Here is a 24,125-nt window from a genome sequence, read left to right as displayed (position 1 = left end):
AAAGAGTTAAAAGACTGCAAGATAGAGTTACATTGATATTTAAAATAAACGAACTTGAAGAATACCTGACCTGATGAATGGACAATTTTGAAATTTTTGTAATACAATTCTCTAGAATGTATTGATATCAACACTAGCAGTATTTTCAAAAATTATTTCGAGCGCCTACAACCGGAGAAGAATACGCGTAATAATGATTTTAGCCTTAAACTTCCAGAAGTAATAAAAGGATGGAAATTTGCTTGTCATTATAATAGGATTATATGCAATTATATAAATTACTCTATAATATTGGAAGTTTAAAACTATAGAAAACTATACAGTATTTTTTAGCTTTGATTATATTTAAGCCTAGTTGTATTCTTCTTTTGCATTTTAATATATAGTTGCAGGATTTTAGTCAATTTTTGAAATTTGTACATTTGAAAATAGCTCTCTCGAATGGTTAAATTTCATTCTTCATAAATTCACTAACAATAGCATTGTTATGGTAGCATAAAAATTTATGTAAACTGTTATAATTTAATGTCCTGTGTACAATTTTTCTATGGTGTTTTGTAAAGAACAATTAATATTCAGAGCCAAAGCTAGAACAGTAATTGGGGACAGGGGGAAGAGGTGTTTACTCATATATTCACTTTGTGCCAGGCTAGGTAATTTTCGTTGAAAGTGACTTTGCTTTCTATAGAAATTATACGGGAAAATACATGTAAACATTCCCCAATTAATATAGCCAACTTGGCGAATTAGCAAAGTCTCTCTCTGAAGCAAAAACAATGACATGTTTTTAGATCAATGTTGAATAAATACGTCGCTTAAAAAGAGTAGTCAAAAAATTTCAAACAATAACATTTCTTATAGCATAAAATTATATAGTTACAAATGACACAAGAATTGTCCTAATGTCCAAATTTGCTGCACAGCAGTATTAACTTATCATCATAATCTATATTTAAATACTATGACATACATTACCAGAATGAACGAATTAAGATAATTTGTTAAATACGTAATGAAGGGAACATTTATCATTAAGTTAAACTTGCACCTCCCCCCCCCCCATCCTTTACAACGTCCTCGATCTTTGAAATGGCCAATTCGATTAAAATTTTTCTAAAAGAAGAAAATTAAATTTATGTTAAAATTAAACAATGAAAATATCCATGAAAAAGAATATCGCTTTGTCTTGTTTGAAATTTGGTAAAATAATGTTTGTTAGATATAAATTTCAAAAATACTAAGCCCTTAATAATCGAGCTCGAGGTCTTTACGGAGAAATAACGGACCGAGGTGTTTTTGTATAGACCGAGCCCGTAGAGCGAGGTTTGTACAAAAAGACAGAGTTCCGATATTTCTCAGTAAAGACCGAGAAAACGAGGTTATTAAAAGGATTATTATATGGCATTATTTGAACTGAAACGAAGCTTGCTTTCTTTCTCGTCCTTGCTGTTTTTACGGTTTGATTTTCACTTTGCTAGTTTTCGTCCATAAAAAATAAATCGTTTCAAATTGTATCGTCTGGATAGTTAAACTGTTTTCCAAGTATTTTTCTTTCGAATCACATTCGTAAATGGTTTTTTGTTTCGTTTATATTGCGTTTTGCTGTTTGCATTAGGAAGTTTGTTTACACTTGACTGTAAAATTACGCGTTTTGGACCGTGGTCGATTACGGAAAAATAATGGACCGGCAAAAATGTTTCTGAGCCAATCAAAGCGCACCATTTTGCCGGAGGTGACGCTTGCCATTACATTTCTAAACACCTTAAAGACAAATCCATTGGAAAGATTATATTCTTTAGAAAATATAAACCAATAGTGTTTTTCTAAATGAAATTTGAATTTAAAATTGAGAAGCTATAACTTATTTCGACGTACACGGCATCCGCTATTGATAACGCTTGTCAATGAGCTTTATTAGAAGTTGTTATATTGTTTTTTCATTCCAACAAAAACTACAGATACTAAGTGCAGTAATGACATTTATATTAGCTTATTTTAAATCTGCTCACTTACTGTTTTGACACCATCGACCTGCAAATCCAAACGAACATCTACAAGTAGGAACAAATCTTCTACGGCGTCTTCTTCTGCTTATGCATTTCATCCTACAAGATCCACCATTTTTGCAGGGATTTGGGAAACAGGTTTTTGGGATTTCTGTAAATAGATAAGAGAAAATATTTAAACAAGAGTATAGTTACGTGAATTTATAAACTTGGTTGCAATTATCAATAAATTTCTCTATCAAAATAATCATAACGAATAAAAGTAAATTAATTTTTTGCCAGTTACCTACGTTTGCCTTACGTTGTGCATATTTAAGAAAAGCAAATTTGCTTTCGCTAATAAAATAGTTTAGTTTATTCATAATTCAACTCACCTTGCCAAGGTTTGAGATTCAATACCCTGCTTGAGTCGCAGACATTCTTGTAATTAGTAAGAAAAGCATCTCTTTGAACTGACACAACATCCACGTTGTTACAGACAACGTCAGACAGCTTACGTTGATTGATAGCTCTACGTTGACGAGATGTAAAAATGCCTCTCCTTTCATAGTAAAATCTGTCTCCATCACGAACACGCTCGAATTGATCGATCACTAAACATGTAAAAGTCGGTCCAAGTATTGGATCTGGCAAGTCATCTTGTGTTTCATATCGTGAAAAGCGTTGTTTACTTCTGGGAATATGTGGAACAAAGCTTTTATCTCGTGGGTTTTCACCAATACCAGCAGGAAACACATCAGTATTTTGAGGTTTATCGTTGTAAACTTCTTTGAGACTTTTTAAAACTTCTGGTTTAAAGAGATCAGTGAGTTCATCAAAACTTTTCACATCAGAAAGATCAAGATTTGCAGGATACAATCCAGGATATTTACGTTGACATGTTGCTAAAATATCACTATAAAAACTTAGACCATGTTCACGTGCACGTTGCATGTTCAACGCAGCAAGATTTAGACCTTCTCGACTGATTTCATCACGTTGAAACATTTCATTTGTAAGTCCTATTGCCATTTCATTGTCCATTTCTTGAGAAACATTGCCAACCAAACCAATAATCCAGCCATCAATTCCGTTGAGTTGAGCTAGTGTATTGTTAAAAAAAACTTGTCGCAGAGGGACTGGAGAGAATGGGAAAGGTTTGTAGTCACGTTTAAGAAAATCGAATTTAGGTCTGACTAAACTATGACCCAACCGAAATGCTATTGTAGAGAATTCATTGGAGATCCCTGGATCGATTTTAGGTCTGTATCGTTTGTACCGAGGCAAAGCATTTCTTCCTATGAGAATTGGCAGCCATTCCTTGAAGGTAATCTGCTGAACCAAGGCGCCAACAATTTTTCTTGCTTCCTGATAAATTTTCTCCTCGTCCCAGAAAGGATTGATTTTTCTTAGACCAGTTGCAATACGATTGTGTTCACGAACCCAGAGTGTATGCATAGCTGCTAAAGCTGCTTGTTCGTTAACACGAACGTCACCAGCTAAAAAACAAGATCCAAGATTTTCACAAAGGTTAAGAGGCTCACCCAATTGAGTGTTATCAATTGGAGGTAGATCATCACCAGAAGTTGCCAACAACGCACGATCATCTAAAATATAATTTAAACTTTCAATTTTTTTATTAGCTAATAATAAATGATTACGTATGATTTGTTCATCACTTTCTAATTATTTCTTCTTTACGTTGAAATTTAAAGTACTCACTGGTATCACGAAGTCTGAGTGCTAGATTATCAGTTGAACCATAAATCATAGAGCCATCAATATATGCTGTATTTACATTGATTTGTTCTCGTGGCTCCAGTTGGTAACCATCAATTTGACATCTTGCTGCAGATCTAATCATTCTGATGCAAGATCTGTTATTTACTGGCAATATTGGGAAGCATGGATCGACAAAATCTGCTGCACTGCCATTGCAACTGTAGAAAAAGAATTTTAGAATGAGTCATGAAGTAATTTTGTTGTATTTCATTTACTCATGAACTCATACTTCAGAGTGTTTAACAAAATTATGCTTGTATTTTGTGCTAAAAACTACTTGTGTTCCATCGAAATGGAACAATTTATAAAAGTAATAAACTTCAACATAATCTAATTTCAGTTGTGATCAATATTGTGATGGCACCTTATACATATTATTAACACTGGATTTAATAAGTTTTTTTATTCGTTAGAAGATAAACTTTTCCTGATTTTTACTTCATGAGAATTGTAACGTATACTTACGGCACATCAGCACATATATCACCATTTTCAGATTCCGGTGCCAATGTTAAATCATGATCAAGAAACTGTCCCCATTGCATGAACAAATGTGTGATACCATCGCGGTTTGGTTGATTCTTGTTTTGAATTACAATGTATTGATCGGTCACATTGGATGGATTAGGTAGGTCTGGTGCATTAGGTTGATCTAGTCCTCCACCTGCAGGTTCACTCAGTCCTTCAGCATCAAAGTATTGAGCAGGAAGCAATCGTACAAACACACTGTCAGCTGCACCTCTTGTTGCATTTACTAAATTGTTACATGTTCCGTTTATCGTGCGATATCGAAATGTTTCTGGTCCACATTTTATATCTTTCACCTCTGGAATACATCCTGTCTCTTCTATTAAATCTTCAAGTGCCTTAGTGGATAACAATGCTTGAGGTCCAGCGTGAAATTGAGCATTTGGGTTGACTAAAACATTGAATTTGTTTATGTTGACTTGCATAATGTAGCAAAAATCAAATTTGGTAAACAACTACAAGCTTACGTGAGTAAGGAGAGTTCAAGGCTCCAGTTTATGTTTTATATAACAATCAAATTATTGGAATGATTTTATAAAAAAGTATATGTTTTACTAACTTGTATTTTTCATTTGCTTTACGGTCTCTTGATAAATATGATTGAATTTACAAGTTGCTAATGATGATCGTTTAACCCTCTGACTTTTGGTCGACATTAATATACTGTGAATTTTTTTAGGAAGAATGTAGTTTCGAGAAATAGGACGATAGGGATTGCTTGGTTTCACCTCCGACATTTTATACATAAGACTGTGCATTATACCATCGGCGATTCCTTCTTTAATCATAATCAAATTGATGTTGATTTTGTTAATGTTATTGTTTAGTTCGACGTTTATTTCATATTTATTTTTCCTATTAAATGGTATTGATCCTTGCAATGATTTCGCCAACTTGATTGTTCCTCTCATCTTATCATCCAGAATAAAAAACGCTGCAAATTTCACGTCGGTAATTTTAATGTTGAACTGCGAAATACCCATCGCATTCAATTTTCCCTTAAACACCATAGCACCTTCATCAGCGGACTCACTTATGATACAACTTTCGAAAAAGTCTGTAATAATAAAATTTAAATGCATTACAAAACGAGAATAAATGACTTCATGTACTTTACAAATTGTACAATATAGTTACCTTTTGCTTGGGTTATGTTGATGCAGGATATGAGCACCACTATCAACACAACTTTCATATTTCACTCAGTGTTACAATATATTGTGATTAATGAAATGATCTTCACTCTAAAAAAGTATCTTCTGTAGAAATGTTCCTTATTCAACTAACCAACTCGCTATAACTTATTCGTCTATGTTCCTCGTCTTATATAGCCAAGGTATTGGTCGATTACCGTTTTGTTCCTTATTGTGATTGTTTTGCCAATGGAACAAAATTTCTCTATGATCATACGCCCATCTAAGTTCCGTATAAACAATAGCATCTGTTTGAAAAAAACCGGTACTACTAAATATAGACATATTGTATGTTTAGCTAGTTGAGTGGCAAAACGTCATTGCTTTCACATATATTTGTTGAGAGGCAGGACAGTGTAGTGAAAGTAAATATGTTTCCTATATCTTTGTAAAATTTTGCATTTCATTCAAACTACTCGTATTTCTTTTCTTTAAATTATTGTATTCTGATGAGTTTTTCTCTGGAAAAACAAAAGAGATTTCTGTTTTTCCTTTGAGTTTAGCGTGTCTTCGTATAGCTACATTGGTGATTTTAGCTGTTTCATTATCTTTTGACATGTATATTTTGTTATGATAATGTCGATGGATAAAGTGTTCATTTTAATTGAGCAATTATGAAAGTATGAATGCAGGATTTAATAGAAATTCTAAGTAAAGTTCAGATTTTTGTAGAATAATATAACAAGTAACTGCAGTTTATTCCGTGTTGAGTGCACGCAAGTAAATCTTCTTCAACTTGAAGACCTTTTTTATATTGAAACGCAAGAGAAAAATTAGCGATAGATCAAGTCTTGATACATGGATACTTTAGAACATTTCAGTTCATAATAAAACGTTAATAAAATGATTTCATGCATGCTACTCACGTGTATCAAACTTGTTCAAGCACGTGCCTCATTCCAGACAAAATGTGAGAAACCACTGATGTACGAAAAGTTACGTATTTTAAACGGGGGAGCGGCATATTAAGGAAGCAATTTTGTAAAATTAAGTATTTTCTGTTTTCAAATGTAGTAGTGTTCTTTGAATCATTTTTGTAAAGTTCTTTTGCTTTTTTTGAAATATTTTGCTTTAAAAACAAAGTCTTATAATTTGTATATATAGCTACAGCTTTTAGCTATATAATAAACACAGTGCAATAAAATTAATATACTCGTTGACTAAGGTTAATTCACTTAAACAATCGGTGTTGTAAAATCACTAAAAGTTTGAAACTAATTAGAATAAAACAAATTATTGAAAATCACTAAAATTAGTATTGGTTTCACAAGAAAATCTATGTTTTCATTTACTTTTGGAACAAATTATATATAATTAGGGACTGATTCATTGAGCCCGAGTAGCTGGGGATTCAGCCTAGCGTTAAATGATTTTGGCAAATGGAAACGATTCAATACTCAATCATCAGATAAATCTTCCCGCACAATTTCACATTATTCTGATTTAACATCTAGGCAAAACGTTTAAAATCTAAATCACCAATTCGGCCTAGTTTGAGAATTACAACAGAAATGACCTTGTGGCCCTTAACAAACACTTGCCTCCTTTCAATGCCTCGAAATTATTTCAAGCCTTACTGAATCCCGGATTTTCGGGGGTTAAATAAACACCTCCTCACAAGAGTTTCAACTGATAGTCTGTCGGCATTTGGTGAAATAAATAATATTTTAAAATATTAGAAAATTGGAAAAATATTTTCTCTCGTTTTAGATTATTTTGACAATATGACGAGCCTATTTCAAATACTCGGAACGGAAATGTCTGTTTAGTTTTAAAGTTGTGGCTGATTTTGTCCTTAGTTTAAATTCGACATATTCAACTACACTGCATTTTGTCCACTTTCTGTTGATGTTCATTTAAAAATTACGTAAACCACTCAAAGTGTGTATTTCAATGCGATAATGTGCTTCCTTGTAAAAAAATCACTCGTTTTTACAGTTTCGAAGGATGTATTTTGAATGAAATCTTTTTGTCTTCGCAAATTATATAACTATTAATTATGATATAAAGACTCTTACATCCTATTTTCCGCGTGCTGCGTTTTAGTTCCCCTTAGAAATTATTTTTAATCTTGCAATTAGCTAAACGCGTAAATTACAAAATCAATACATGGATTTTCTGACGAATTTTCAAGGTAGGATTTAAACATCACAAAATTTATCCATATACGTTGGCTTATTGCTGTGACTACGGAAACGTGAATGGTAATTCATATTTAGAGAATATTTTATCTAGAAAGCTTCTCATATAATGCTCTGATCGGGTGTTCTTCAACGTATAGTGAATAGTATAAAGCAAATTCCGAAACAGCAAGACATCTTGTGGTTGCAAAATATGCAGCAAAACAAGACGAGAAGTGTACTGTAAATTTTCGACTTTATTTTAAAGTTATCCTCAGACAGAATGATCACTTCTCGTATTGTATTGATGCATATTTTGCAATCTCAAAATGTCTTGCTTTTTCGGAATTTGCTTTATACTATATTTCTTTAAATTGTCGGCCGGTCATGGTTTTTGGTATGGTGGACAGAGTCAATGAACATTTAGAAACACTACATATTGTCTCAGAAAGATTATTATAAACTGCGTTTTTAGTGCTTACTAGATATTTCTGTTTACAAAAACAAATAAATTCAGTTTAATGTAGAAAAAACGACCATATGCAACATACTGCAAAATAATGCAATACAATATAGTTAGATCAGCTCACGACTCTTTAATTCTAGATAGTAAGTACATGATGCTTTTTGTGGAATATTCACTAATATGGCAACGTATCTATAAACGCATCAATATATACTCTAAAGTATATACTTATCAATACTTGGCACGGCGTTATGTAATTTGCATGGCCATAGTAATTTTGCATATGTATAACAAAGTTTAATCGTTTAATTGTGTCACACAAACACTTTCAATCATGCAGATGTAAGGAGATGTCGTCAATATATGGTAAGGATTGTTTAACTTGATTAAATTTTACACAGTTTTTCTTTGAGAATATTTTGAATGAAGTTTTATAATTCATCACATAATTTATCGAAAGTAGTTGGGATTTTGGTGATTGCTATTACTAATTTTTACTATGATTTGTTTTGACGCTATTTTGAACAACAATGCATTAACGCGGATTAACATGACATAGTATTTTATATATCTGAGTTTTACAAATGGAGAACAAATGAACAATTGTAGGCAGCGTATATCACTTACTAATACAGTAATACTGCATTAACAGACAATCTTTGGGTTAGTTAAAGTTGTTAAATTTAAACCTAATTTTCTGGACATCCTGACACACCATAATATATTCACAACTAAAACAAAGGACAAAAAAGCTGAGATTATATAAAGCAACACACTCTAATAATATCAACATCATATATCATACTATAATCTCTGCTTTAGCATTGAGCACTCTATCTATACGATTATGTTTGCGCTAGCTACTACAGCCATCACCACAATAATCTTTTACTTATATATTTATTATTTATGTATATATTTATATTTGTAAAGTTCGTTTCGTGTTTAAACGTAAAGGTAGAGCCTGCATTATAGTTTCATTTATTTTAGTATTTACGTGGAAGTGTTACAAAATGAGTGAGTCAAACTTTATTTATCAAATCGTAATTCATTATTATTGAAACGTGTTCAAAGGAACTATAACTTTTGCTTGACAATGGCTACAAGGAACGATTTTTATGTTGTGAAGACTACTGTGAAATACTGGTGAGCCATGAACTTTTGATTGCCTTGAGACGAAATTCTGCCAAATGAAAGACACTAAAGATAAAGTAGAAGATACATTAAAGATAAACGTCCTTCAATGAAGTCAACTTAGTAAAGTCTTCATATAATATTGTTGACGGGGGTTGATGAAATATTGCAGATCAATTGCAGATACGATTACTCTTTTGTCTTGAGCACCAAGAAAAACAACGACATATAGTGCCATGCACTTATAGGCCATAGTACATTAAATACCATGTACTTGTGGTTATATTGAACAGCAAATTGCAAAACAAAGGTAAAAGGTTCAAAACTACTGTATTTTCTATGAAATAACTACTAATGTTCAAGCTCTATCTTAAATTTATTAAAATAATTAATATTTTTCAATTAAATATTTATCTTTTCAGACTACCCATAATTTTACTGCTCGATAATGAAAGGATCTTTGAGCGATGCTTTGTCAGTGTAAACTTCAGGAAGATGAGATCTTTAACGTCTCTTGTAGGATGATGGTGAACAATATGTGGTTTAGACATTGGTCACTGAGATATTTTGATGCTTTCTGCAAAAAAACTTTTCTTTATTGCTGAACAGTAACGTGGTTTAAGAATTGCTGCCTGAGAAACGCTGGTGCTTCAGTCTGAAAAGAACTACGTTTCATTGCATTTTTTTTAGCTGATCTCTATCTAGTTAATACCATGAAATGTGAATAATTGCAATGAAAATTTCATGCAGGATCGGGTTATCGCCATTGCCCTAATGCAGGAGCGGATCCTGGAGATTATGAAAGAAGGGGCTGAACTCTTTGAATTAGTTTGAAAACTGAAACTCAGATATATTATTCAATTTTCTTGGGTTTTTGTCTAGCAAAAGGGGTGGGGGTGGGGTGCTTCAACCCTGCTAATGAACTTACAATTGCCATTTGATATATGCAAGAAACGTTCACTGTATCAATAAAACAAACACTAAACTGACCAGTTATTTCTTTGATATTAGCCAAGTATTGAGCTGTTAACGATTTTAATTCTTTTGTTGCTTGATAAGGCAACGTAGCTGCATGGTTGTATTTTATACATATGTGCAAAAAACAGATAACATACAACATGAATAAATTTATTGAAAATATATAATCTTTTTACATTGAAATATAAAAAGTTTATTCAGAATGAATGCGTTTTTGAAACACAAACATCCTTATACCGATGTGATAAATAATCATGGGATATTATTTTACTAGGTATGAAAATTCATTGTCTGTGAATATAAATTCAGCCTGTAGTTCTAAAGTAAACATTCATTAGTAGTTAGTTTAAGACAATTAAAAACGACTTAAAGCAAAAAATCCAGTTAGTTTTCACACTCTTCAGTTCTCACTTAATGGCAACAGCACGATGACTCTAACAAAGAAAATATTAAACTTGAGTTCAATCAGTCTCATACAAGACTTTTTATTTGCAGAATTAAAACATATGAAGATGTTTTGATTATATGTCATGTTATAACAAAATAAATTCAAAACCGAGCAAGAGACATATAGCTTTAATAAAGTCACTATTTTAAAAATTGTAAGTACGTACCTCGCCATGGTCTAATATTCAGTCGCCTTGTTCTATCGCAAACTTCTTTACGTCCTTTTGCAAAGAAAGCTTTTTGCTGAACTGATATAACATCAATGTTGTCGCAAATTACATCCGACAACTTACGAGCTTCTATTGCTTTTCGCTGAGCATCCGTAAATCCTTCTGGCAATGGATTTGTGTAAAAGAATCTATCCCCTTGTCTTAACCGATCAAATTGATCTTTGACGATACAAGTAAAGGTAGGTCCTAGAATTGGGCTTTCATTTGCTGAAGAAATACGCGGTTTTTCACCAATGCCAGCTGCAAACACATCAGTATTTTGAGGTCGATTATTATAAACTGATTTAAGACTTTGCAGTACTTCTGGTTCAAAAGTACACTAATATCGTCAAAACTTCTCACACGAGAGATCAAGTTCGCTGGGATACAAAAGGGATAACGCCGCTGACATCTTCTTAGAAATGCGCTATAAAACGTAGGCCATGTTCACGTGCACGTTGCATGTTCAATGCAGCAAGATTTAGACCTTCTCGGCTGATTTCATCACGCTGGAACAATTCATTTGTGAGACCAATCGCCATTTCATTGTCCATTTCTTGAGAAACATTGCCAACCATTCCAATCATCCAGCCATCAATCCCGTTGACTTGAGCCAGTGTATTATTAAAGAAAAGTTCGCGCAAGGGGACTGGAGAGAACGGAAAAGATTCATAGTCTCTTTTGAGAAATTCAAACTTCGGTCTGATCAAACTATGTCCTAACCTAAATGCTATTGTAGCGAACTCGTTAGATATAGAAGCATTTACTCTGGGGTTATATCTGATGTTTGAATCTAATACATCAGTTCCAATCAGAATTGGTAACCATTCTTCATATGTTATATGTTGAATCAAAGCACCAACAATTTTTCTTGCTTCCTGATAGATTTTTTCTGAGTACCAATGTGGATTTATTCTTGAAAGACGTCTTGCAATACGATTGTGTTCACGAACCCAGAGTGTATGCATAGCTGCTAAAGCTGCTTGTTCGTTTATTCGGTTATCACCTGCGAGGAAACAAGATCCAAGATTCTCGCAAAGGCTAAGTGGCTCACCTAATTGACTGTTGTCAATTGGAGGAAGATTATCACCAGAAGTTGCCAGAAACCTAAGATTTCCTAAAAATAAATACAAAAGAATTATTAGACTTTTATGAATTTTAGCAAACTTTTAGAGGCAGTTTTATAAAAGTGTCTGTTTTTGTTATTTGAAAGAATGTTGTTTTTGTTATTCTTACTTATACTTTGTATGTTTGGCAATGTTTTACATATCCTTACCGGCATCACGAACTGCGTCTTGAACGCTTTCTGATGACCCATAAACCATAGATGCATCAAGATATGCAGTATTTACATTAATCTGCTCACGTGGTGTAGCTTTCTTAAAATCACATCTTGCCGCAGATCTAATTAATCGAATACATGGTCTTTGTCCAAAAGGCAAGATTGGGAAGCATGGATCAACAAAATCTTCTGCGCTACCATCGCACCTGAAATTTAAGAGTATGACAAAATAAACAATTTATTTCGTTTAATAAAAGTTTTTAAGTAAAAAAACAGATCATTTTACATACGGTATATTTTCACATATGTCACCATTCTCAGATTCCGGTGCTAATGTTAAATCATGATCAATAAACTGTCCCCATTGCATGAACAAATGCGTGATACCATCGCGGTTTGGTTGATTTTTATCTTGAATGACGATGTACTCATCTGTTACTTTGGAAGGATTAGGTAGGTTTGGTGCATTAGGTTGATTTAAACCTCCACCTGCCGGCTCATTCAGTCCTTCAGCATCAAAGTATCGAGCACGAAACATGCGTGAAAAAATAGTATCAGCTGCACCTTGTGTTGGATTATCTAAATTGTTACATGTTCCATCTATCGATCGATAAGCTTGATTTGCTTCGCATTGAATATTTGAAATCTCTGGAATGCAACCAGTCTCTTCTATTAGTTCTTCAAGACGTTCTTCTGAAAACATGCCTTCAGGACCCACATAAATTTCAGCGGTCTCGTCAACTGAAATAAATTCTTTTATTGAAATTTCATCTTTTTACATGATACAGACGAAATTTCCCAAATTTTTTTGCATAATATAAATATATTTATAATAAGTATTAAAAGTATTAAAATTATAATATCTTACCCTCCGTTTTGATCAGTTTTTCAGCCTCTTTGCACACCTGATTAAACTTGCATGAAGCCAGTGAGTTCGCTCTTGTCCTTCTGCTCCTTGTTGCCATAAGGATGCTATGCAATTTTTTTGGTAATCTGAAGTTTTGTCCAGTGGGTCGGAAAGGATTACTTAGTTTTACTTTATCCATTACAGACAAAGCTTTTTTAAGCAAACTATCGGCGTAGCCTGCTTTCAAAACATACACCACAAGATTGATCTTATCAAGAAGTATATTATTTCTTATGTGCCTTAGCTCACAGGTTATTCTGAAGGTTCTTTCGGAACCAAATGGAATGAGACCAAAAAGTGTCTTATTTAATACAATTATTCCATTTATATTATCGCCAAGTACAAGAACTGCCTGGAATCTTCCATCGGTAACTAAAAGCTGGAACGCAGCGCCAGTTGTTGCTCTGAATTTCGACTTAAACACGCCAGTTAGAAGCGGTGTCTTTTCACTGATGATCGATTTCAAAAAAAAGTCTGAAAGAAAAGAAAATCTTGTTAAATCTTTGAAGGATAATATCTCCGTTGTTCATAATTTTTTTCATCTAGCAATCAATATTAAAATGGGTATTTTCTAGATAAAAAAGTGTAGATAAAATTGTAGCAAGTAATTAGTTGAAATCGCATGTACTAAATATAAACAAAAAGTCGTCTTTTTCAGTCTTCTAAATCATCTGCCTTCATTGTTAAATAAAGATTTTAATTTCCACTGATGTAAAAACGTTGTTGAGATCAGGAAAAAATAACAGTTTCATACGGTTGGTAAAACAAAATATAGCTATTTATGAAAAAGGGCATCAACTTCAAACAGATTTGGCCATGAAACATAACGGCTAGATGTCTCTCAACGAGCATTTACTGTTTAAGGAAGAATATTTGTCGTTTGCTCCATTGATAAGATGTTTGAAGCAGTCTTGGTTTCTTACCTGTAGCTTGACATGTAGTAATGTACAAAACCAACAATAATATCAATTTAGTCGTCATTTTCGTAAGCTACAGCTGAACAGTTGAGTTGCTTGATCAGTAAGCTTGCTCTATCTCAGTCACCGATTCACTCGATCTTATATATCCTTGCTGGTAATCGGTAATTACTTTAATCTCTAAGGAGAATTTTGTGTTGGAATGTCTTAATATCAAAATCTTTTGTACGTGCCATTAAACTCCCCCAGAAAAATTAAGATACCGACAGTTAATTGTTCACGAAATTTTTTGCTTGTATACAGAGACGCACGATCAGAGAGATTTAAAAAAACATCTAGCGATTTTAAGAATATGGGAAAATGGATTGTGCTTACGACGTAAACATTTTGCCCACTAATATAGACACTTCATGGGTAGGGATCGATACTTTGGGCTTTTTTGTTCAGACTACTTTCACCATAGTAATCCTCAAAAAAGGAGGTTTATGGAGCCCAGTATAAAAGTTAGTATTTCCTTAAAAATGATATATCTGAAAACACAACACGTTTGCCAACACAAATTCTTCACATGTGGCACACAAAATCTTCACGTGTACACTTCATAATTCCGAAGTGTTTTGCGACTATTATAATAATCTTTAAATAGGCATTCGCTGCCCACAAATGGCAGGAAATGTCTACTCAAATAGAGTGATAATTTGTTTAACAGTTTTACTGTTGGTCTCAGTGAGTTGTATTATTACAAGACATATAAATTGCTAAAGATTTTTACTCAAGATTATTCAACCATGTATTGAAATAGCTTGCTCAATTGTTGCAAGTACGACCATTTTATGAAATTTATAGCGTTTATCAATGAACTTGAATTCTTAAAAAAGACACATTTTAACTGCGATTACGTTAAGATTAGAGTCAAATTTATATTTAAACTTTGCATGTTATCTTTGTCCATCACCAAGGAGTATTTTATGCTCTTTTTTAATGATAAATGCCTCCAAAATTCAGTGCATACTGACACCTTCTCAAAACCATTAGAAAAATTTTCCTTGGTTGTTTTGAAGACTTATATTATACTTGAGAAAGACTAAGCGTGCCGAAAGACGTCAATTAGTCAAGTTTAGATTAACAGAATCTACCAAAACAGGTAATGTTGTTTTTAAAATGGCCATCATTGATTCCGGTAGCTTTATCGTTTTGTCAAACATGTGTATTATAATATGCATTTTCAGCTGTGCTAAAACCTTCATTGTATATTACTAATATGACTTCAAAACTTTTGTTGTTATATAACTGAAAAATCTTCTGTGTTACATAACTCAACACTGAAGTTTCACTTAGCAAAAATAGCAAATTCTAAATTATATAATTTTCACTTTAATGCTTAACATTTGTGGGTTCTTCGGCGCTCTAATGATTATTAATTTTTTTATTGATGTCCAAAATAAAATAACGGAAACAAGATATGACGTTTTTGTTTTGTCATCTGTACCACGCAATGCTACACGATCCCATACCACGCTTAAGTATGAAGTATGTATATACTGTTTGTTAGATTAACAACATGATAAAACAATTATGTTTACAAAGTACTTTGAAAGTTTGTCTTTCTTTACGCTACGTAAAAGATATTAACCTGTTACACTCAACGTTTACCAATTGTTTTCTCAGTAAACTTTTTTCGATGATTTTTCAAAATAAGAAAAAACATGCATATGACATAAGCAACTCACACAGAGAAATATATATACCAACTGAAGTATTTGGGTAAAAGGATGTTATGGTTTTTGTGATTATAAGCATCAGAACAGGAACTTGTTAATCAATATAGATCATTAATTCATCATATAGAGCATAATAAAAGTTTCAATTGATAGCTAGCTAAAGCTGTTTAAATTGCCCGTCACAGGATGATCGTTTATGTGTCTAGCAAAATATACCAATGCTAAATATGTACAAGTTTCAATTTCTCGTCTATGGAGGATTAATATTTAAAACTTAATTGTTTTGCTAAATAATTATAGTTAAATATAGTTGTCTTGTGTAGCAAACCTTTGTTGTTATATAACTTCAAAATCTTCTGAGTTACATAACTCAACACTGAAGTTTCAGTTAGAAAAAATAGCAACTTCTAAATTATATAATTTTCGCTTTATCGCTTAACATTTGTGGGTTCTTCGGGGCTCTAATGAACATTAATTTTTTTATGGATGTCCAAAACAATATAACGGAAACAAGATATGACGTTTTTGTTTTGTCATTTTTGTACCACGCAATGCTACACGATCCCATACCACGCTTAAGTATGAAGTGTGTATATACTGTTTGTTAGATCAACAACATAATAAAACAATTATGTTTACAAAGTACTTTGAAAGTTTGTCTTCCTTTACGCAGGTAAAAGATATAAACCTGTTACACTCAACGTTTACCAATTTTTTTCTCAGTAAACTTTTTCGATGATTTTCAAAATAAGAAAAACATGTATGTGACATAAGCAACTCACACAGAGGAACAAGAGTGCTGCCCAGAAAAGTATATTGCAATTGGGAATTACATTTGTAGCTATTTACAAACCTTGAATTTATTCAATCACAACTTAAATTATATTCATATCAATTTAAAATATTGACAGTATAATGCTCACCGATTGCTATGATTTAGTTTATAGCGCTTACTGATACACATTCATAATTTCCTATCATTTTTGTAGAGTTTGTCATGTTCTAGATTACAAGTAACTTAAAATTCATTTTAATTTTAAGGAATTTGTTTGTCAAAGGAATTGATGAATGCTCAATGAATAACGTCATATTACTCTACCATAAATGCTTTATTTTAAATCAAATATGAGAGTCCATTAGGATGTAGTTCTGAACATTACACTTGTGAGAAAAATGGACAAATTCAAGTCATAACGTTATACAGAAATTTTCCCTCTTTAGATAGATTTTTGTCCCTCAGTTACGGATGTTTGCATTGTTATTCGGAAACATATTTTGTTCGCATCTGTTCGCATTTTGTTCGCATCTATTGTGAATAAGTCGTTTGTAAAGTGCCGGTAATTGCTGTGATCTGTTCAGGGGGGTTTGTTCCAAGTTGGTATACCAACTTTCTAATGTAAGCCGTTGTATATAGTCAGTGCTGTATTTAATGCATTTTGCCGAGTCCCACTCAATGTTGTGCTTTGTGAGTCGGTGATGTTCGGCAATGTGATTAGCTTTGTCTTGTTTCTTTGTAGCTCGCTTATGTTCAATAAGTCTTATGTTTAAGTTCCTGCCAGTTTCCCCGATACCAACGTTTGAGATAGTTGTTTTTGTTGTGTAGAGTGTCCAGTGAATCACAAATGATTTGTGCACGTCTTGTTAATGTTCTGATTGTGGTGGCTTTGCGTGATGCAGGGTTGTAAGATGATTGGTCTAGTAGTCGGTCAGTGTGTGTTGGTTTGCGATAAACTGTTATTCGTAGTTTGTGATTGTCCTGTTTTATCAAACAGTCGAGAGAAGGAAGTGTTCCGTTTTCTTCGACATCTCTGGTAAATTGTATGTGGCTGTTCTGTTTGTTGATGTGAGTGTGAAAGTCATCAATCTCGTCTACATGTAGTGCTGTGATTGTGTCATCAACGTAGCGGAACCAAAAAGGTAGTGCATCTTTGTAAGTCATGAGCGCCTCTATATATTGCATTACAATTTCAGCAACTACAACAGAAACGGGTGAGCCCATTGCTGTTCCATGTAATTGTTTGTAGTGTGTACCTTTGTACTGGAAGTAAGTCGAGGTGAGGCAGAGCTCTAGCAACTCCATAATGTCTTCTGTCGGTAATGGCAGTACGTCGTGGTATTTGTAATGAGAGTTTTTGTACAAATAAGTGCCAGATTAAGTGGAATACTCGTGAACAATGATTTCACATAAAAGACACTGGTATATAGTTGTCCGGTATTTGTATAGTGCTTAATTTTTTAATGAAATTTTCAGTGGATTGTAGCTTGTGTTTTGATTTGCTTGTAAGTGGTTGCAGTATGTCAGCCAAGTAGTTTGAGAGTTCGTAAGTAGGCGAACCACAGAATGATACAATTGGTCGCATGGGTATTTTTGGTTTGTGAAGTTTTGGTAGTCCGTATAGTCTGGGTGGTCATGGTACTGAACATCTAAGTCGATAGTAAACACGTTCAGATATAATGTTAGATTTTCTCATAGAGAAGATCTTGCTGTTAAGTTTGCGTACTAGTGATGGTGTTGGGTCTCGTTCGAGTTGTTCGTACGTTTCTGTGTCGCTAACAAGGGTGTCCATTTTGTCGAAGTAATCATTCCTGTCCATGAACACAGTCATGTGTCCTTTGTCTGCTGGTAAAATGACGATGTTGTTGTCGTGTTTTAGTCGTTTGAGTGCATGTTGCTCGTCCTTTGTCAAGTTGTTGTCACGTATAGAGGTAAAAAACAAGGATTTGAACCTGGGAAGGCACCTGAGCACCGCACCAACAACTATACCTCTCGTCCAGACGAGAGACAGTCGCTGGAAACAGTTGGAAATTATATTCAAATCGGGAAACATTACATGCCGGGCGGGAACTATTATTCCTCAACGAAAATGGTCGATAACCACAAAAATAAGACCATGCTGGAGATGTACAATATTAAACGCGCCCGCGCGCACACGAGTGCCATAGACCATTTAATAACATGGCGGATAAATCATCAGTGGTATGTTTCACTGCAGTAAAGAGGCATATACAACCACAAATACTACCATCCGACTGGTGCAGCTTAAGTAAGACATTTCAGGCCTTAATTTAGTTCATTTTTAAAATTTCATGTATGAGAACAATATTTCTTCGTGCATCCATGTTTTTTAGGAGTTTGCAACATCAAACGTTCGAATCAAGGCACCACAACCGACCAACAGGGTTCACTCAGTACTCATAAATATCTATGTGAGAAGTCTGACTCGGAGATTGGTACTTAGACTAATTATAGTCTAGTATTGTTAATTCAAGAACACAGTACTGGACTACTGGTTTTTGTTAATTGGGGTATTTTTGGATTACATCTGCTAAATCTATCAATTCAGAAATAAATTCAGACGCTCATATGAGTTCTTTTACAATAACGTTGGGAGGAAAGGGAACACACGAATCGATGATATGGTATGAATTTTGAAAGTGTTCTTTTTATTATTTGTAGTTGCACAAATTCATATTAATTTACATTTATTGTTAATTGTGCTCAAATATTAATTATGTGTTCAACTTTATTTATGCCCACAAAATTTGTGTAGGGAAAAACAATTGTTCTGAAAACATTTTCCAGTTTGAAGTCTGTGTTCTCTATTTCCTTCAATAACAATGTCATATATCATTATATGTTAATAGAATAGCAGGGTGTCATATGAATGTCGATTTTTTGAGCAAGAAAGTGAATTGGGTGATTTGGTTTACACGTATTGTATAAATATGTAGATGGAAAAATATATTATGTTCATGGTTTTTCTCTCATTTATATGTAGAATGAACAAAGTGAACATATTGCTAACAGTTATGACAAGCACCTAGAGTTAACCATCAAACACAAGTTTGTAATGTACATATTGACATTGTTTCTCATAAAAAGTCATTGGAGATAGTTATATGTATGAGTGCTTTCAATTGAAATAAATGAAAAATTTTGAAGTAATTTAAAGAAGGCATGTATTATTTTAACCCATATTAAAAGTATGTGCATATTTTAAATTAAATAATGTTCTTTATTTTGTAGGATTTGGTGCCATCTTGAGGTAGTATTTGTTCTTGTGGTTCAGAGTGAAATAGATGTTCTATTCAAAATGAATGGTTGTACCTAGACTTGTGTTCAGTTTTGTGCTTTTATTCAATCTATGATGTGAAAGGTAAGTTCTGATTTGTTACAGGTTGCAATTCACTTCATAATTATTTGACTTAAATAAATTATTTAGTGTATTGTAGACCTTGCTCCTCATGTGCTACGAAAAAGCACTATGAAGGCTTGAAGACAGGATTGTATGGTTCGGATCATAAGCAATATCTCTTGCCGTTCCAAAAGATTGCATTCGACTTTTCATAACATCCAGGTACTTTTTAATGAAAATATGCCGAAGCATTAGTAGCTACGTTTTTCCATTATTCAATTTCTTACCCTGTCTCTATTGAACGTTCTTTTTTTGTTCAGTTTACCTATGTGCAAATATTATAACAATCATGGTTATATATGCCAAAAACTGGCGTATTTATATTTCTATATTCTTCTAAGCAATACAACACCTTCAGCATTCCTTCACTATTTTAACCTTAAACTTACAGTGTCTCTCGAATTCTACGTTCTAACAACCATGGTTATATATGCCGAAACCTTGCATATTTGTATTTCTATATTCTTCTAGGCAATACAAAACGTGACGATCTCTTCCAGCCTAGACGGCTGTCTCTATGCTATATGCGATCCAAAGAAGTCCTTTGAGGCCAAAAAGTGGGCTGTTTAATCGCAAACTTACTCGAGAAGAGAAGTTAATTTCTAGATTGAATCATGAAAATATTGTAAGGTAAGAGGAAATTTATCATCCAAAATGAATCAAAATTTTATAACATAATGGTTCAAAGCGAGGTTCAATTTAGACGATACAAATTTCTTGGCTTATTAAATATTATCTTTGTAGAAACTATTATAAGAAGGTAGATAATCCCTTTTTTCCATGAAGCCCATGGATGCTTTCGTTCATAATGAGAGGGTCATATTGTATAAGGAGGCTCTCGCTCATCACGAGAGAGTTATGAGAAAGTTACATTGTAAAAGGTAACAAATAAAAAACGTATAAACATGCTTAGGGTCGGTTTAAGTTTTGAGTCGAATAGGCAGAAGTTGTTTGAACCTTTGCAGTATCCTTGGATGTTCAAGTTTTCTTTTTGAGAAGAATTCTGTTAAAGAAAAAAGACAAATTTTGAAAAAATAAAAATCCCGTTTTCGGTCCATTTCTCCCGATACCCCGAGATAGTTGAGCACTAGAGCGTCTCATGTTAATTAATGGAACCAGATAATCCTGTCAGTCATGAAGCCCATGAATGGTTTGCTCGTGTTAAGCGTAAGGCACTAGAACGCCGCATGTTAACGTTTCGGTAGGAGATTTCGGCCCCTCCACGCTATCCTACTTGGCGATGCCAAGTCTTTGCTCGGGGTACACTGAGAGCGTGCGTACACTACCGAAGTCCGGCAGCGACCGCACCCAGTTTTCACTGCTAGTTGACATCTACTATAAAGTATTTACTTTATATATATATATACACAAATTCAAAGGCTTACGAAAGTTGTGGTATAATTGACATTGTTACTGCGCATGCCCAGATGATTTCTTTGATAATTTGCCACTAAGTGAATTAATTGCGACAAATGTAGTGCAAGTACATGTAGTTAGTCGTTGCCATGAATATGAGCAATTAGTCGAGTTTACTGCGCATGCGCTCGCGCGATTGATTTCTCTATTAAATGATTTCTCTATTAAATTGTTACTAAGCGTGCTATTTACTTCAAAATTAGTGCTAGTAGATGTAGTTGGTCGTTGCCATGACCATGAACTACGGCAGCTGGTCAAGTCGACTGCCTATGCTCAACGAGACTACGCATGCGCAGATGATTTCTCTATTAAATTGTGACTAAGCGCGCTATTTACTTAAAAATTGGTGCTAGTAGATGTAGTTAGTCGTTGCCATGACCATGAACTATGGCAGCTGGTCAAATCGACTGCGCATGCTCAAAGAGACTACGCATGCGCAAATGATTTATCTGAAAATTTGTGACGGAGCGAGCTAATTACTCCATAATCGGTAGTAGGGCATACACTTGGTCGTTGCCATGACCATGAACATGAAGAGTTGGTGCAGTAGACTATGCATGCTAAGATTAATTCTCAAAAATTTTTGTTTATAAATGCGGTTAGCAAATTTTCAATCATATATTTTTGACACGCTGTTTATCTTTTTAAACTTGTTTGACAAATGCATGTCAAACTCATAAACACTTTGTTACGCCACTCCTAATATCTTTGACATTGTTAAAGATGTTTTTCGTTTTCTACATAACTTTTTATCTACATATTTTATGCCTATACCTCATATCCTGTAATATTTATGACAGACTATAAAATTCTCGGATTGAGGTAGAAGAAATACTTGAAAATGAAACTTCCAACAATGAAACAAAATCAAGAGTGACAGAGACGAAAGAATGTCTCACTACACAGTTTTTCTTTGAGAATATCTTGAATGAAATTTTCTTATTCGTCACAACAGGAGATTTATTTATTGGCAATTGTTGAGAGTTTGTGTTTGTTTATATCGACTGTTGTTAGGAGTTTTTTGCTTCTTTCTATGTTTCAAATAACGCTATTTTAAACAATAAATGCGACTTCTGATGTGTTGGCCACAAGTCAAAACAGAAACTAATTTGCCAAACATGTCTATGACCATTGACTATAAATAATGTCTAAGTTCACAACCTTAGAAAGAATTGCATGAAGACAGCGTGTCTTAAGTATGATTTATCGTCTTTTGTATGGAAATTTTTAACAATATTTTTATGGTTAAGGATGTACATCGTCCAAGCTACTGCAGGGCTAACTGTTGACTTTTGGTGTTGACTAATGTTTTGACAACCTAACAGTAGTTATCTTCAATGAGCTGATTATTTTTAGCCTTCATAATACAATGGTTGACTAGTATGTTAAAATGATATGTTTCTTTACGTACTTTAAAAAAGTTTTGAAGCAAAATAATTTTGACAAACATAAAATTATGTGCTTGAATCAGAAAAAATTTATTGCCTAAATTTGTAAGCTAGACATTCTCCAGCAAAGATCGATTTTGGGACCGCTTTAACCGTGTAATGATGTAAATAATGTGCGCATAGGATTTATCTAGATTTATGTACTACATTAGCGTCAAAGGAAATAGCCTATACTAGACTCCCAGTTTTTCTCAAACGCGCACTTTGTTGTAAAGAACAAATGTTGTAAAGAACATCTTCACTAATAAGTAAATATGACTCTCAAAAAGTATAGTATTTCAGTACATTGTCTAATGTTTGGACGTAACTTTGGAACTTGGAATAACATATTACGATTAAAATGCTTTAACTTATTCTTTGCGTTAATGACATTGTTAATTGTGAAAATCATAGTGCAAACAAAATAAAGTGCTACAGATGATACCACCCTATTTTTAATTGGGTGAAATATTCTAGAAATATTGATAATCAACTGATTTTAATATTGGATACTGTTGAAGACATTATAAATATATGATTATACCTTTACTGGTGTATTCAAATATAATAAATTTTCAAAAAAGAGTTAAAAGACTGCAAGATAGAGTTACATTGATATTTAAAATAAACGAACCTGCAAAATACCTGACCTGATGAATGGACAATTTTGAAATTTTTGTAATACAATTCTCTAGAATGTATTGATATCAACACTAGCAGTATTTTCAAAAATTATTTCGAGCGCCTACAACCGGAGAAGAATACGCGTAATAATGATTTTAGCCTTAAAATTCCAGAAGTAATAAAAGAATGGAAATCTGCTTGTCATTATAATAGGATTATATGCAATTATATAAATTACTCTATAATATTGGAAGTTTAAAACTATAGAAAACTATACAGTATTTTTTAGCTTTGATTATATTTAAGCCTAGTTGTATTCTTCTTTTGCATGTTTAATATATAGTTGCAGGATTTTAGTCAATTTTGGAAATATGTACATTTGAAAATAGCTTTCTCGAATGGTTAAATTTCATTCTTCATAAATTCACTAACAATAACATTGTTATGTTAGCATAAAAGTTTATGTAAACTGTTATAACTTAATGTCCTGTGTACAATTTTTCAATGGTGTTTTGTAAAGAACAATTAATATTCAGGGCCAAAGCTAGAACAGTAATTGGGGACAGGGGTAAGAGGTGTTTACTCATATATTCACTTTGTGCCAGGCTAGGTAGTTTTCGTTGAAAGTGACTTTGCTTTCTATAGAAATTATACGGGAAAATACATGTAAACATTCCCCGACTAATATAGCCAACTTGGTGAATTAGCAAAGTCTCTCTCTGAAGCAAAAACAATAACATGTTTTTAGATCAATGTTGAATAAATACGTCGCTTAAAAAGAGTAGTCAAAAAA

General features: G+C 33.3%; 2 protein-coding genes and 1 long non-coding RNA gene across 4 annotated transcripts; 1 reads left to right on the top strand and 2 right to left on the bottom strand.

Annotated features, from left to right (window-relative positions):
• Positions 1-836: 836 nt before the first annotated feature.
• Positions 837-5,594, bottom strand: LOC124440182 (eosinophil peroxidase-like). Its single transcript, XM_046990516.1, has 7 exons — positions 5,433-5,594; positions 4,855-5,352; positions 4,233-4,686; positions 3,708-3,925; positions 2,381-3,592; positions 2,014-2,157; positions 837-1,113 (listed from the first exon to the last, which is right to left on the bottom strand). The coding sequence occupies exons 1-7, from the start codon at positions 5,488-5,490 to the stop codon at positions 1,103-1,105; spliced, it is 2,595 nt and encodes an 864-aa protein (XP_046846472.1). The 5' UTR covers positions 5,491-5,594; the 3' UTR covers positions 837-1,102.
• Positions 5,595-10,320: 4,726 nt separating this feature from the next.
• On the bottom strand, positions 10,321-14,055 carry LOC124440570 (eosinophil peroxidase-like). The gene is made up of 7 exons (XM_046990965.1): positions 13,955-14,055; positions 12,993-13,505; positions 12,415-12,865; positions 12,119-12,330; positions 11,271-11,959; positions 10,801-11,182; positions 10,321-10,620 (listed from the first exon to the last, which is right to left on the bottom strand). Exons 1-7 carry the CDS (start codon positions 14,010-14,012, stop codon positions 10,598-10,600), a joined length of 2,328 nt encoding a protein of 775 aa, XP_046846921.1. The 5' UTR covers positions 14,013-14,055; the 3' UTR covers positions 10,321-10,597.
• A 4,583-nt stretch (positions 14,056-18,638) lies between these two features.
• LOC124440189 lies at positions 18,639-19,575 on the top strand. Of its 2 annotated transcripts, none has more exons than XR_006946597.1 (3): positions 18,639-18,713; positions 18,799-19,089; positions 19,449-19,575. It is a non-coding gene; the product is annotated as an uncharacterized LOC124440189 (long non-coding RNA). The 2 variants fall into 2 exon arrangements; XR_006946596.1 differs by lacking the exon at positions 18,639-18,713 and having other exon boundaries at positions 18,722-18,900; positions 19,014-19,089.
• The last annotated feature ends 4,550 nt before the right edge of the window (positions 19,576-24,125 follow it).

This window comes from Xenia sp. Carnegie-2017, unplaced genomic scaffold (genome assembly GCF_021976095.1).
Source record: "Xenia sp. Carnegie-2017 unplaced genomic scaffold, XeniaSp_v1 HiC_scaffold_2, whole genome shotgun sequence".
Lineage (NCBI taxonomy): Eukaryota > Metazoa > Cnidaria > Anthozoa > Malacalcyonacea > Xeniidae > Xenia > Xenia sp. Carnegie-2017.
The sequence above is the reverse complement of the archived record's forward strand: the minus strand, read 5'-3'. Positions and strand labels throughout refer to the sequence as shown.

What these genes read in the sequence shown, in the direction of transcription:
- LOC124440182 (XM_046990516.1), bottom strand. Translation starts at nt 5,490, where the DNA reads ATGAAAGTTGTGTTGATAGTGGTGCTCATATCCTGCATCAACATAACC. An exon ending in GATATATGTGCTGATGTGCC is followed by an intron (nt 3,926 to 4,232) that starts GTAAGTATACGT and finishes CTTTTTCTACAG; the next exon opens with TTGCAATGGCAGTGCAGCAG. An exon ending in ACTCAGACTTCGTGATACCA is followed by an intron (nt 3,593 to 3,707) that starts GTGAGTACTTTA and finishes ATTATATTTTAG; the next exon opens with ATGATCGTGCGTTGTTGGCA.
- LOC124440570 (XM_046990965.1), bottom strand. Translation starts at nt 14,012, where the DNA reads ATGACGACTAAATTGATATTATTGTTGGTTTTGTACATTACTACATGT. An exon ending in GACATATGTGAAAATATACC is followed by an intron (nt 12,331 to 12,414) that starts GTATGTAAAATG and finishes CTTAAATTTCAG; the next exon opens with GTGCGATGGTAGCGCAGAAG. An exon ending in GAATATTAGACCATGGCGAG is followed by an intron (nt 10,621 to 10,800) that starts GTACGTACTTAC and finishes TTTCTTTGTTAG; the next exon opens with AGTCATCGTGCTGTTGCCAT.